Consider the following 13,312-nt stretch of genomic DNA (forward strand, 5'->3'; position numbering starts at 1 on the left):
CCGGGCGGGCGCCAGGCTGGGCGCTGCGGGAGGAAGGCGCCGGGGCCGAGGACTGGCAACCGCAGCCAAGTCTCTGCCCGCTCCCCGCTTCCCTGCCTGCGTTGGCCTCGCACCCGCGGGCAGGTCACGCCACCGCCCTTCCCTCCCCGGCCGCAGGCAGGGGCCGGGGCTGCCCCGGCGATGCCGGCCGTGGGGCAGGTGCCCGGGTGAGCCAGAAGCCACGGTGCTGGGGCCGTGGGTCCCCCCGCCGCCCCTGCGCCGGGCGGCAGCGCCTGTCCGGGGACATTACGCTTCCCCGTCCACTCCCCCCGGCTGCCGGGCTGCCTGCCCTCCACGCAGGAGACGAGGGATTTCACAACCCAGCCCAGACAGGATTAAAGAGAAATACACAAGTAAACAAATAGCGGCCTCGTAAAACTGGACGTGCTGCGTGGGGAACGGAGCCTCTGGGCCGCCGGGTGAGGCGCGGGCTACCGGGGCGCGGGAGCGATGCCCATGGGGGCCGGCACCGCGCGGCAGCGGGGTCCCGCCGGGAGAGCCGCTTTAAAGCAGCGCTGAGCAATCTCATTTTTCACACGTCTCCTGTAGTCAAACTGCCCCTGTCAGAGGAAAGGAGTTGCTTCCTGTTATTTCCATTGAAATACTTGTCCCGGTCGTTAGCCGGCAGGCTTTTGCAGGATGGCACCACGCACGCAGATGGGCTCCGGCCGGCTCTCCCGAGGGCTCCTGCTGCTCTGGGGTAAGTGCGCGGGGGGCGGCCGCGGGGCCCTGGCTGCCGGCGGCGGGAGGCTCCGTGCCTCGCGCCGCCCCGCACGCGGCCGCCCTCCCGCACGTGGGGCCCGGGGCCGGGGTCTCGGCTCGGCTCTGCTCAGCCCGCCGCCCACCGGCACGGGGCCAGCCTGGCAACGGCTGGGGCAGCCGTCGCCTGTGTGGCCAGGGGCCGGTGGCCAGTGGCCGGCCGGCGCTGCGGGGCGTCCCCCGCCACGCTTATCCCCGATCGTTTTGCAAACGACCCACGAGAACGGCTGGGGAGCCCTGCGAAGCCCCGGGCTGGGACGGAGAGGGGCTGGACAGGGCTGACAGGGACAGGGACTGGGACAGGGCGGGCTGCTCTTGCCACAGCCACTGTGCCAGCCCGGGAGCACCCCTGGCCAGTGCCTGGCCGTGCCGGAGCTCCGCGTGAGCGGCCCAGCAGGGCCCACTGGGGCGGTTCACCACGCGACTGGCATCGCCGCCCCACGCCGTGGGCCCTCGGCCAAGGGCGGAAGATGGACGGGGCGGTTTCCTCGGGCCAGTGGGCCAGGCAGCGGGCAAGCGGCTGGCGGGGTGGGGGAGGCACATGCCCCACGCCCATGGCGGGCCGTGCCGGGTGTGGGACAGACGGCGGGCGGAGGGGCTCTCCGGCAGTGCTGCGCCGTGGCCAGCGCTTCCTCTTCCTGCCCCAGCTCCATGCGGCCGCAGTGCAGCCACCCGGGGCCATGGGGTGGCCCCCGCGCTGGGTCCCCACGGGTGGGGGGGCACAGCTCACCCCTGTGCCCTGACCCACGGCCCGCAGCCCCTCCGAGGCTTCGGGCAGCTGCCCGCAGCCTGGCTGGCTCCCTCCCCAGAGCCCCTGCCTGTACCGGGGGCTGGATGCCCTGGCCCCAGCGCATGCCGGGCTCTGGGCAGCACAACTCCCCGCGCCCTGACCGCCGGCTCCCGCAGCCCCTGAGGGACACCCAAAACCGTTTCCCTCCTGCAGACCCTGGCCTCTGCCGGGGCAGCTCCCATGCACCGGGCCCTGCCAGCTCCTGTCCCCTGCTCACCCTGTCCGCCCCCCTCCGCAGCGTTCCTGGGGACCGGGCTCTGCCACGCGGGCGCCGAGGCGGAGGGCTTCGGCCAGGATGCCAGGACAAGCCAGCCCGTGGTCGTGTTCAACTGGACGGCCCAGCTCGTGGGTGAGTGCCGGGGCTCGGCAAGGGCCAGGCAGCACCGTGGAGCCGACGGTGCCCTGGCTGGGGCTGGCTCTGCGCCGCAGGGTGACCCCCCCCTTTCCCCTGGCCACGCGTTCTCTGTCCGTCCCCAAAATAGCCAGGCTGTGCCGCAGAGCCCTCCCCGGTGCCGGCCGCAGCGGGGGCAGCTGGCAGCAGCCTGCCCTCCTGCTGTGCCCCCCAGGCATCGCCCCAGGGCTGCGGTGGGGTCCGGCCCCCCACCATGCCCATGTCCTCCCCGCCGGCCTGGGCACGGGCTGGGTGCCGGGTGTCATGGGCTGGCAGCCGCAGGCAGGGACGGCCTCTGGCAGGGGTGTGCTGCCCGCGCTCAGCGCCTTTCCCCTGCAGAGGAGATGTACGCCAACCTCACGCAGAAGTGCTGGGAGTTCTTTGTTGACCTGATGAGGAACGTGACGGCATCAGAGCTGTGTGAGTGGAAAGTCATCAGCAGGTACGGGCTGGCGGGACGGCCGGCCGGCCCCCCTGGGCAGGGGCGTGGGAGCGTGGGGGGACAGGGGCTCTGACCGGCTCCGGGGACGTCCCTGGCTGGGGAAGCCGCACGTGGGGACCCTGTGGCCCCTCCGTCCCCGTGGCCACACGAGGGGAGCAGCTCCGAAGACAGCGGAAAGTGTCTGATGGGGGCAGAGCCCCCGGGCCATGCTGACCGGCCACCAGCCCGAGGGAGCCAGGGCCACCTTCCCCTCCGGCAGCTCCTGCCTGCGTGGGGCTGGCTGGCGCAGGCAGCGGGGCGCAGGGCGAGCCCTGGGCGGTCCGGGGGTGCTGCTGGGCCAGGGGCGGCTTGGGGCCGCCTGGGGGGGTCCGTGCCTCTGGTGTCCCGCAGCCCCCCGTGCCTCCACACCTCCATGTCCCTCCCAGCGCCCCGTGGCTCTCTCCCCAGGCCCTACAGCTCGCTGCAGGCCTGCCTGGAGGACTGGGCCGACAGCCTGCGCTACGGCTACCCCAACGCGCTGGCGGAGCAGTACATCTTCCAGAGCCACCACCGCTACTTCCAGAACTGCACCCTGGAGCACCAGGTCTACTTCGACCCGCCCGAGGACGTGCTGCTGGCCATGATCATCGCCCCCATCTGCCTCATCCCCTTCCTGGTCACCCTGGTCATCTGGCGCAGCAAGGACGGCAAGGCCCAGCCCTAGCGCCGCTGGCCGGCCACCCGCGGCCGATCGCCGGCCACGCCGCCCCGCTGCCCGCGGCGGGCAGAAAGCGGGCAGAACGCGGGCAGCGGTGGCTATGGGAGTCCTGCGCCCGGGCGCTGCCCCAGGCTTCCCGCCCCCCCCGGGCTGCGGGGCCACCGGCTGCTGGAGCGGCCCCGGGGGGGCTCCCAGGGGGGCTCCCGGGGCTACCGGCACACGCTGCCGGGGTGGCCGGTTCCCACCGTGGCCCCGGCGGCGCCTCCCCTTCCTCGCTCAACCGCCGGCCCCGCGGCTGGGGATTAAACGCTTCTTCCCCCACGCCTGGCGCCGGTTCTTCCGCCGCTCGTTCCCGCCGCGGCCCCCGGGCCCGCTCCCGCCGCCACCGCCGCCACCACCGCCCCGGCACGGCCTCGCCGGCGGCTTCTCGCCGCGGGACGGCAGCGCTGGGCGCGGCTGGAGCCCACACCCCTCGGCGGGGAACGCACCGGGCACCGGGCACCCGGCACCGGGCACCGGGCACCGGGCCGGGGCCGTCCGGGCGGGGAGGGGCTCCGCGGGGGCGGAGCTTCGTGAGGGGCGTGGCTAGGGGCGTGGCTTAGTGAGGGCGGGGCTCCGCCGGGGTGGGATTGCGGAGGGGCGCGGCCCCGTGGGTGGGCGGGGCTCCGCGGGGCGGGCCGGAAGCGGGGCGGGGCGGGCCGGAAGGCGGCGGCGGCGGCGGTTCCGGTGGCGGCGATGAGCTTCGCGTGGCCCTGGCAGTACAGCTTCCCGCCCTTCTTCACGTGAGCGCGGGACGGGGCCGGGAGCGGGGCCGGGGCCGGGGCTGGGGCCGGGGCGGGGGGAGCGGGGCCGGGGCGGGGGGAGCGGGGCCGGGGCCGGGCCGGGTGTGCCGGGTCCCCCCGCGGAGCCGCCCGGCCCCGGCGCTGAGCGGAGCCCCGCAGGCTGCAGCCCAACGGCGAGACGCGGCAGAAGCAGCTCTCGGCCTGGTGCGCGCTGGCGCTCGCCTACAGCCAGCGGCACCGGCTGCCCGCCATGACGGTGCGGGAGGCCCAGGACAGCCCGCTCTTCGCCAACCGCCGCCTCCAGCGTATCCTTTGGGGCCCGGCCCCGCCGCCCCGTGCCCCCCCCGCCTCCTCCCCCCCTCGGTCAGCGCCTCCTTAACCCCCGCCCAGGGAAGCTCCCGCTCGAGTCCATCCAGGTGGTGCTGGAGGAGCTCCGCAAGAACGGTGGGTGCCCTCCATCTGTCTGTCCGTGTGTCCGTCCCGCCTGCGGCCGGTGCCCGACCCGTAGCTAGCAGGGCAGGAGGGGCAGGCCCCGTCCCGCTGCCGGTCGCCGGCCCCGGGGCTCGCCCAGCCCAGCCCCCGGTGGGGCCGTGCCTCCGCCCAGGGGCCTCCCCTGCCCGCGGCTCCCCGGCGTCGCGGGAGCCAAAGCGCTGCCTGCCCGGGGCGGGCTGAGCTGCGGGAGGAGGGGGCTCGAAAGAGAAGGCAGTTTCTGTGCAGGCAGAGGTATCTCGGAGGCTGGCGTCAGCGGGCGCGGGGCGGGGAGAGGCAGCCGCCTGCGGGCGTAATGTCCAGTGCGTGTCGTGAAATCTGCAGGTTTGATCGCTGCTGTTGACTTGTGCTCTGATTAAATGCCTTTTCCTTGTTGACTCTAGGGAACCTGGAATGGTTAGATAAGAACAAAACCAGTTTCCTGATCATGTGGAGGAGACCGGAAGAATGGGGAAAGCTCATCTATCAGTGGGTGAGAACGCAGACGCCGTCCTGCCCCGCAGCCCAGGCTTTCTGTGCCCGGGAGGACGGGTGGTATCGGCTGCGATCTGTGAAAAAGACCACTGTAATATTTTTCTCTTGCTTCCTCGTTGCTTTTACCTTTCTTCTTCCATTTCTCTCTGTTGCAGAGAAGCGTAGAGACGTTAACAGCTTTTTCCTCGCTGTAAGGTGCAGTTTGAGCAGTGGATGCAGTCGTCCGCTCCCGCTGCAGCTGGCTGTTCCATAGTGGGGACAGAGCAGCGTTGCTGCGTTGCCTTCGTATGGCACAAGTCCTCGTTGCAAAACACGCGGGCAAAAAGAGCAGAGGGGCAGGGAAGGGAACATCTTGGTTTCCTTAGGCATCATTTCTTGACTCTCCAGAGCCCCAGAGCGTTTCCAGGGTATTTTTGCTCGCCGAGTGCTGTCCGCGTTCCACATCGCTTGCGCTGAGGTGTACGAGCAATTGTGCCCAGGATGTTAAATCACACGGACGAGATTTGCTGTATTGCTTTTATGTTTCCAGGTGTCGAAGAACGGCTTGACCAACTCCGTATTCACGCTGTATGAGTTAGCCAATGGAGACGATACAGAGAACGAAGGTAATGTCGTGTGTCGTGTTCCGGAGCAGCTTTGCAGAGCACACTTGATTTGAGCGTGTAAACAGTTGATTGTCAGATTAGAGTTTGTAGATTAAATATTTTAAAATTGCTTATGCAAACTCGCACCCATCACCGCTGGCAAATGCCACTCTGAGGGCTTCTGTACCACTTGGCGCGAACATCTCCCTTCGTTATCGCTGTTTGCATTTTAACCCCGCCGCCCCCAAGCCTCCCTAGTGCCCAGTCCTTTGTCTGCTGCGAGGCGCGGGGTGTTTTGGGTTTATGCTGAAATTCTGTGCAGCCTCTGAGGCTGCTGGGACTCATTCCCTTCTGGCCGTCGACCTTCAGGCTTTGTTCCCGATGCGGCGATGCAGTGATGAGTCTGTCAGTGCAGCCGTGACTCTGGGCCTGCCGTAGCATTATGGTGCTGGAGTCTGAAAGGGGCTCCTGAGAGCCCTCTGCCTCGCTGCCACCAGTCCCGGGACTTTGCAAGCCTGTCTGTTTCCTGATGTGATTTCCCCCCCCCCCCCCGTTGATGGGGATCTCTGTCCTTCCCTAGAGTTCCATGGCTTAGATGAGGCTATGCTGCTCCGTGCCCTGCAAGCCTTGCAGCAAGAGCACAAGGCTGAAATTATCACGCTGGACGACGGCCGAGGCGTCAAGTTCTTCTGATAGGAGCCCCCTCCCCTCTTCCCTGGCTGCTGAAGCGGTTCTCGCTGTGCAGGTTCGCTCTCCTGGCCTGATTTCAAGCCGTGACTGCAAGCAGCTGCACACTCGGGATTTTTTGAGGCAAGGAGAATCTGCGAAGCCTTCCAAAGACATGACTTCTTAGAAATATTCAGAGATCCTCTGTCTTTTCTCCCTGTTGATTGCGTTTGAGAGGCTAAAGCTGCTCTAGGCCGTTCTGAGACCACCTAGAAGTGAAATAACGGGGCTGCTCCTGTTGCTGATCCCCGTTGCTGCGAAGGCCACAGAGCGGTCTCTTCGGCTGGCTCTGGAGCTCGGCCCCGAAGGGCACCTCCTCCCCTCCCGCCAGCCGCGTGCTTGCGCCCTGCCGTCCCCGCTGCGGTGCCAAGCGGGGCGGAAGCGAGCACGAGGAACTCGCCGTCGCTGCTGTGCGGTAGAAGGGCTCAGTGGCAGAAGGATCTGTGCTTGCTGCGAAGCAGGCTGTGCAGCGGGGTGGGGGTGGGCGCCAAGGAACTAATTTGAAGTAATTAAAATGAGATGTATTTATAGAGCAGCCTGGGTGTTTTCGTCTATCTCTTTTTCTATCAGAAACAAAACAGAGCAGCGTACCAGAGTCTTGCCCTTCAGCTGCGTTTCCTTACTGCCCCCGACGAACACAGGGAGAGGGCGGGCCTGCCGAGCCGCCCCATCCAAGGGGGACGCGGGCAGCACAAGCGCTTTTTCCCCACACGCCCGAGCTCTGGACCGCGTGGGCCCTTGCCTGTCTTCAGGGCAACGTTCATTTCCATGTGCGGTCCACTGAAAGCTGGTGGGTTTGTTGCAGGGTGGCGGGGTAAGCTCTGTACGGCAGTGGCTGGTAGAGGGTATGACTAAGTCTTTAGATTCTCAGTGCTGATAACGAAGTACCCAGCTTGCCAGAAACCACGACCCAGGTACAGTCTTTGACCCAGTAAATCCTGAATTGCTGGCCAGTGGAAGCTGGACAGCTGTGCCGGGGAAGGACCACGCTCGCCTTTCCCGTCCTTTGCCCGAGCGTTCGGCGCTTGGTGCGGGCAGAGGTGGGTGCTGCGCTGGAGCGACCTTTGATCAGAGCCGGCATGGTCGTGCCGGGGATCCGGCGGAGCAGACGGTGCCTGCTCCCCGGCGGCTTTAGCCGTCTGTGCCCAGCTGGTGCCGAACGGCTCGTCCTGCCTGCCCTGCCCTCGGAGGACGCCTCGGCACTGGTTGGGCTGCAGGGCTGCTGACACCCCTCGTCAACAGTCGGTAATTTTCTGTGTAGACAAGATGCCAGAGTCCAGGCTGCGTTTGTGGGCTGTGAAATTTAAAAATTTCCTTTCTGTAGCTGGAGCCCATTGACCTGAACTCAGCGGGATGCGCTGGCTTGATTGAGCTGGGCTCTGGAGCTGCAGCTGGAGGCTGGTGGCCAGGGTTCCTCTCTGTGCCGGTGACAGCAATGCTGCCGAGGAATTCCTGTCTGCCAGCACCTCTCCGCTGGAGAAAGGCGCAAGCGGCGCTCGTGCCGAGTCACTGACGCTGGGCTGACGTGGTCTCTGATCCTTTCTGGAGACTATCATCCCTACGAGCGCTGAGATGCCGTAGGTGAGCGGATGGGGTGGCGCAGCCGCGGTGCGCACGCCTGCCCCGCTCCCACCGGCGCCGCGGCAGCCTGGGGACAGCCCGGGCTGCTTTCACGTGCCCTGCTCTCGGGTGCCGGTTCTGACAGCCTGGGCCGAGTCCCCACCCGAGCTGAGGTTTGGGGGCAGAGGGCGGAGGTGGCAGCCCTCGGGGACGGACACGCTGGGGACACAAAGAGCTGCCTTGGTGCCACCGTGCGCTGTCTCGCTGGGGAACGTCTGACAGGGGCTGAAGAAGCCCAGCTCCCCGCGGCCGCCACCAGCCACGTTTGCAGAAGCAAAGGCTGGTGCAGGCTGTGCCGTGCCGGGAGCCCGGTGGCGTGCGCTGGCAGAGGCAGCGCGTCTGTCCCCGCAGCTGGCACAGGCTCTGCTCAACCCGCAGCTCGCTGGTGGGACAGGGGTCCTCCCTCTCTGTTTGCAGCCCAGAAAGTTTCTGTGTAGCAATCGTCCGCTACCAGTGTCTGCCCTGGGCTGGTTTCGATGTCTGAAATCTGCCTCTTCCTCCTTTGTGCCGCCCACGTTGGCTCCTTCCCTCTCTGGTTGCTGTGCCCTTCCCTCTTGCTGCTGTTGTACCCCGGCAGCGAGCCGCGCTTCTGTGCTGGCCGTTCTGTGCTGACGGCATCTGCGTTTGATCCCGAATAACAAGCCTTTAGCAGCCAGGCCTGGGATGTTTGTATTTCGTGCTCTCTATGCATGATGCCGACCTGTCAGCATTGTGTTCTGAGCTGCGTGTGCTGTATGTAACCTGGCTGTCCTTGAGTGAGTCTGCGTTCTTAATTAAATTTACTCCCTTCTTAGGAAATGGCTGATGTGACATTAGATAAGCCTAAAACCAGCCTTTTTCCTTCCAAGGCGCTCCTGGCAACGATTCACTGCTCTTTTTCGGCTTCCTACTTAGTTGCTTGCTTAGCGAGAGGAGGAGGAAGAGTACGTCCCCTCCTTCCAGAATGAACATCGTGTAAAATTCCTTTTTCCGCACCCTCTCAGCTGGTTACAAAAGGTCGCGTCCAGCCGTGCCTGCGAGGTCCTTGGGGGTCCGCTCCCTGTGCCGGTGCCGCGGCAGTGCCGCAGCAGCAGCAAGGTGCTCGCAGACGCTGCTGTCTGCCGGCGATTGCCCGGGGCGGTGGGACGGGTCCTGGCACTGGAAGAGCCGCTGCCAGCTGGCGCTGCCACCCTGGAGGGAGCAGATGCTCCCTGGCCCTTCCCTCTGCAGGGGACGGTGGCAATTTGTGTCTCGTGGTGGTGTAAGCTCCTGCGGCAGGTGAAACAGAGCCTTGTAATTGCCCTCTGAAACCGGCCTCCTTATTTTTATTCAGCGCTTCATGGCATTTGAGGATGTAATCATGGGATTGGGACACCAGAGCCAGCCCAGAGGTGCTGCGTGAGGCTGCTCTTCTGTGGAAGCCCTTGGGTGCTGGGTAGGGACGAAGGAGATGTAATTAGGCTGCTCAGAGGGAGAGAGGCAGCCTCCAGCCGTGACGTTCCCGTGAACGGGAGCAGTCCTGCCTCTTCCCGGTGCTTCAGACGCGGTGAGAGCTGCAGGCGCTGCCGGAGCAAAGCGAGGGCAGGGGCGGCCTGGGCTCACGCAGGGTACGGCTGAGACCCAGCTGGGCAGCTCCCTCGCCTGCCTCTGCTGTGCTGCCCGGCGCTGCCGGCGGCAGGGGATCACCCGCCCCGCCGCTGCAGCGGGGCCGATCCCTTTGCACGGGGAGTTTTGGCACCATAGAGTTTAAAAACCCAAACGTCTCTGTGCTCCGGGCGTGCCATCACGGGCACGGTTCAGGCTCCAGCTACCCAGAGGTGCCTTCGAGCCTGGCCGTGCAGCCCTGTGGAGGGGCTCGCCGGCGAAGGTGGGGTTTCTGCGGGGGGGAGGCTGGCGCAGCCCCCTGCCTCCGGCCTGTGGCCGCTCTGAGGTCATCGCCACGTCTGGCCACAGCGATTAGGGCTCGCTGGCCAGAGCGAGGTGGAGCTCGGGGGCCTGGTGCTGAGATAAGGCGCTATCGGGCTGTGCACACTTGGGTCCCGCTGCTTGGGGAAGGAAAAACGCCGGGAGGTATTTTATTTAACGAGGCTAGTTCAGAGCAAGAGTTGTTTCAGTTCGATAAATTTATATGTTGGGATAAACTTGCACATGGGTTACATCTGAGGATTTCCTTAGCCCAGAGTTACAGAAGTTATCTGCCTGGGGTTAAAGCCACAGCTGAGGTTTGGGTGACATCTCCTCCTCCCTGAACTCGTGGGCGTTGGGGCAAGGAGGTACGCGGCAGGAGGGGGCCGGGAGCTCCCGTGGGCACGGGGTGCTGGAGCCAGCCATGAAGCGAGCCCTGGGTCGCTGCAGAGCCCTCCTCCGCTCCGACCCTTCCCGGGACGGGCAGCCCGAGCTGCACATCCCCCGTTTGCGGGGACGCCTGCGTTCGGACCCGTCCTGGCCCCTCCGGGATCCCGCCCTGAGCTCCGGGATCAGAATGGACAATTCCTGGCAGGGCTCGCTGGAGCAGGGACCTGAGCAGGGCTTTGATTCGTGATCTAATCCCGAGGAGAGCGATTACACGGTCCCCTGTTCTCTTCCTGGCAGCCAAATGCAAGTGAGAAATGGGTTACGTTGCCTGATTGCAGCGGTTCCTCAAAGCGAAGGGCCGGCGCTGGCACCCGCAGCCCAGAAATGTCACCCTGATAACGGCCGGGGAGCTGCAGGCGCCGTTGGAGCGCTGCGCCGGGCGGCTGACGGCGGGCAGGAGCTTGCCGGTTTCGGGCCGCGCTGGCCCCAGCCCGGTGTCCTGGGCCAGGTCAGGAGGGGACCCGCACTCCTGCCCTTGCTGCCTCCCCCTGCCAAGCTCGGGCCGTTCGCTGGGGACGCGTGGGAGGGCAGCCGTCGGATCAAACTTCACCCCTAATTTCCTCTCCCATCGGCAGGGGCCTCACTGGGACTGGGACAATCCTCTGCTCCTCTGGGATCTTCTGAGGCGTCTCGTTTCACGATGAAAATACTCGATAAAGGGACACGAGCCTACCAGAGACCAAGCCGAGATCCCTGCCCGGCTCCGTGTCTCTCGCCGAAGAGCTTGGGCTCCCTGCCAGCCTGGGCCGTGTCCCCGTGCCTGGGCAGCGCGGGGCCCCTGGCAGGGACCCCCATGTGGGGGCGGCCGCAGAGCCAGCCCCGGGGCTTGGGCAGCGTTTTGGGTGGCCGTGGCCACGCTGCCGCGCGGAGCTGCGCGGGGTCGGTCTCCCTGCCCAGCTCAGGGCTGGCCGCCCTCGGGCCCCCGCCGCAGAGGTGCCGGGTCCATCCTGCGGCCGCCCTGCTCCATGCTGTGTGCGGGGAGTGAGGAGCTGGGACCGGTTTTCTCTCTTTGTGCTCCCCAGGCTGGGGACAGCCGAGCCGAGCGCCCCTGGAGCGCACGCCTGTCCCTGTGCTCCCAGCACAGCGAGCGCCCTTTCCCTCCCAGGACAGATCTGTTTTCCTGTTTAATTTAGGAAGCCCTCAGCGTGCACTGGCCAGCACCGGGATCGATCCTCCGGAGGCCCCACCGCTGCCTGAGCTGCCAGATTTGCCTCCGCTTTGGCAGCTGCAGAAGGAGACGCGGCGCTGCCCATCCCACGGATCAGGTTGAGGATTTTCAGCTGGGAAGGACTGAAATCTCCACCTCTGCTGGAAGCTGTAGTCAGGACAGGATAAAAATAAAAGCAATTACTTTTTAAGTGGGGAGGTTTTTAAGCCTGACACGTATTACATGAGTGAAACTGCAGCCTCATGTCCTGTGATGTGCTCTGGAGGAGAGGCAGACGCCGAAGGACGGCTCTTCACACGCCTCCTCCTGCCCTTCCAGGCTGGGACAGCAATTGTCCAGCTCCTGCGTGGGCTCCTTACTTTGTGCAGCCTGCGAGGTGCTGGAGGAGAGCTCAACAGGAGCGGGAAAGGCCGAGAGCCGCGGCAGCAGAGGCAGCTGTGAGGGCAGCAGGGGTGCACCCCTTCCTGGCAATGGGTCTGGAGAGAAGCGGGCAGGTTCTGGGCAGGTCTGGGGCAGGGTGCATCCGAACGTAGCCCCTCGTTTGGCAGAGCTGAGTCAAACCGCGTCGCATCTTACAACACGAGAGTCTCCCACGCCAGGGCCAGCGTGAGCACCGCAGCCATCAGCCATCTGTCCCGGCCCTTTGTCTCCAGCAGCCAGGGATGCCCAGGGCCCCGGCCGGGAGCCGCCTCTCCCGCAGGCAGCGGGCAGAGCCCTGCGGCGGGGCCGGCACAGAACACGCGTCTTTCAGCCAGCGGTGGCCGTTCCCCCGGGACCGTGCCCCACGCGCGCCCCAGGGAGCGCAGGGCCGGCTGAGGATGCGGTCGCCGCTCTCTGCTCACCAGCCCGCGCTGCAGGCAAGCGGCTCGCGGCAAGGAGACGTCGGTCACAGCCCTCCCCGGGGAGGTGGTACCTGGCTCCTCCGGAGAGCCGGGCAGCAGGGCTGGACGAGCGGGCTCATGTGGCGGGAGCAGAGCCTGCCTGCGCGGGAGATGGGCCCCGGGACGCTCAGCCTAGCCAGGGCTTCTGTAGGAGCAACATTTCATTAAATGCTTCTCCCTCCGCCCGCCGGACAGGGGCTGCAGCTGTGCGGGACGTGGCCCGCAGCTGTACCGTGGACCCCGCGGACGTGGCCTGCAGCTGTACCGTGGACCCCGCGGACATGGCCTGCAGCTGTACCGTGGACCCTGCGGATGTGGCCTGCAGCTGTACCGTGGATCCCGCGGACGTGGCCTGCAGCTGTACCGCGGATCCCGCAGCCCCGGATCACCCGGCGTCACGCTGCGTGCGCCAGGTTAGCGTTTGAGGAGGACGTGGCTGGGCTCCTGTGTTGATCCTCTCCTTAATGTTTCCGGTATGATCGAGTAGAAACAATCTGACCTTAGGGAAAAGAAATTAGCGCCGGCCTCAATTGCTTTGTGTTTTGTGTAAACAGCCTCACCGGGTAGAACAACCTCCTCCTTTAACCTGGAGAGACAACAAGCTCTTGTCCGGGCTTTTGGCTCGCACGGGGCTGACACACACAGGTTCGTATCTTCCTATTTGCATGACCCTAATTTCAGGATTTCGGACCGCAGTAACCCGGAGAGGAACGGCTGCCCGGGACGGCGCGGGCAGCGCGGGGGCTGATCCCACAGCCCGGGAGCGGGACGGGGTCCTCCTGGATGCGCTGCTCCGGAACCCCGCGTGTGAAGCTCCGAGGAAATGTCTAAACCAGGCGCTTGCCACGGCTCGACGTCGGCTGTGTTGCCCCCCCGGGGGCTCCGGTCCCAGCCGCCCCACGGCGGGGGCTGCCTGGAGGAGAGGGCGCGGAGCCCCCGGGCAGCGCGGCTCCGGGTGGGCGCTGGGCAGTGACGGCGGGGGGGGGGGGGTGCTCGCCGGGGCCGGGGCTGCGGGGCGCTCGCCCGCTGGGCGCAGCCCGGGGCTGGTGCCGGTGCCCGATGCCCGGTGCCGGTGCCGCTGCCCGGTGCCGGTGCCCGGTGGCGCGGCGCAGGCGGGGAGCGGCGGGGGCGGGCCC

General features: G+C 66.5%; 2 protein-coding genes across 4 annotated transcripts; both read left to right on the forward strand.

Moving 5' to 3' along the window:
- The first annotated feature begins 608 nt into the window (after positions 1-608).
- RAMP2 (receptor activity modifying protein 2) lies at positions 609-3,439 on the forward strand. 2 transcript variants are annotated; one of them, XM_082331884.1, is made up of 4 exons: positions 609-739; positions 1,827-1,937; positions 2,319-2,421; positions 2,869-3,439. In XM_082331884.1, the coding sequence occupies exons 1-4, from the start codon at positions 679-681 to the stop codon at positions 3,122-3,124; spliced, it is 531 nt and encodes a 176-aa protein (XP_082188010.1). In that variant the 5' UTR covers positions 609-678; the 3' UTR covers positions 3,125-3,439. The 2 variants fall into 2 exon arrangements, with proteins under 2 accessions (XP_082188010.1, XP_082188011.1); XM_082331885.1 differs by having other exon boundaries at positions 2,319-2,399.
- Positions 3,440-3,785: 346 nt separating this feature from the next.
- On the forward strand, positions 3,786-13,153 carry VPS25 (vacuolar protein sorting 25 homolog). Of its 2 annotated transcripts, XM_082332007.1 has the most exons (6): positions 3,786-3,900; positions 4,060-4,205; positions 4,291-4,344; positions 4,773-4,861; positions 5,393-5,468; positions 6,028-11,254. In XM_082332007.1, the coding sequence occupies exons 1-6, from the start codon at positions 3,854-3,856 to the stop codon at positions 6,138-6,140; spliced, it is 525 nt and encodes a 174-aa protein (XP_082188133.1). In that variant the 5' UTR covers positions 3,786-3,853; the 3' UTR covers positions 6,141-11,254. The 2 variants fall into 2 exon arrangements, with proteins under 2 accessions (XP_082188133.1, XP_082188134.1); XM_082332008.1 differs by lacking the exons at positions 3,786-3,900; positions 6,028-11,254 and adding an exon at positions 11,261-13,153 and having other exon boundaries at positions 3,945-4,205; positions 4,773-4,954.
- Positions 13,154-13,312: the final 159 nt, after the last annotated feature.

This window comes from Platalea leucorodia (genome assembly GCF_965183815.1).
Source record: "Platalea leucorodia genome assembly, chromosome: 22".
NCBI lineage: Eukaryota > Metazoa > Chordata > Aves > Pelecaniformes > Threskiornithidae > Platalea > Platalea leucorodia.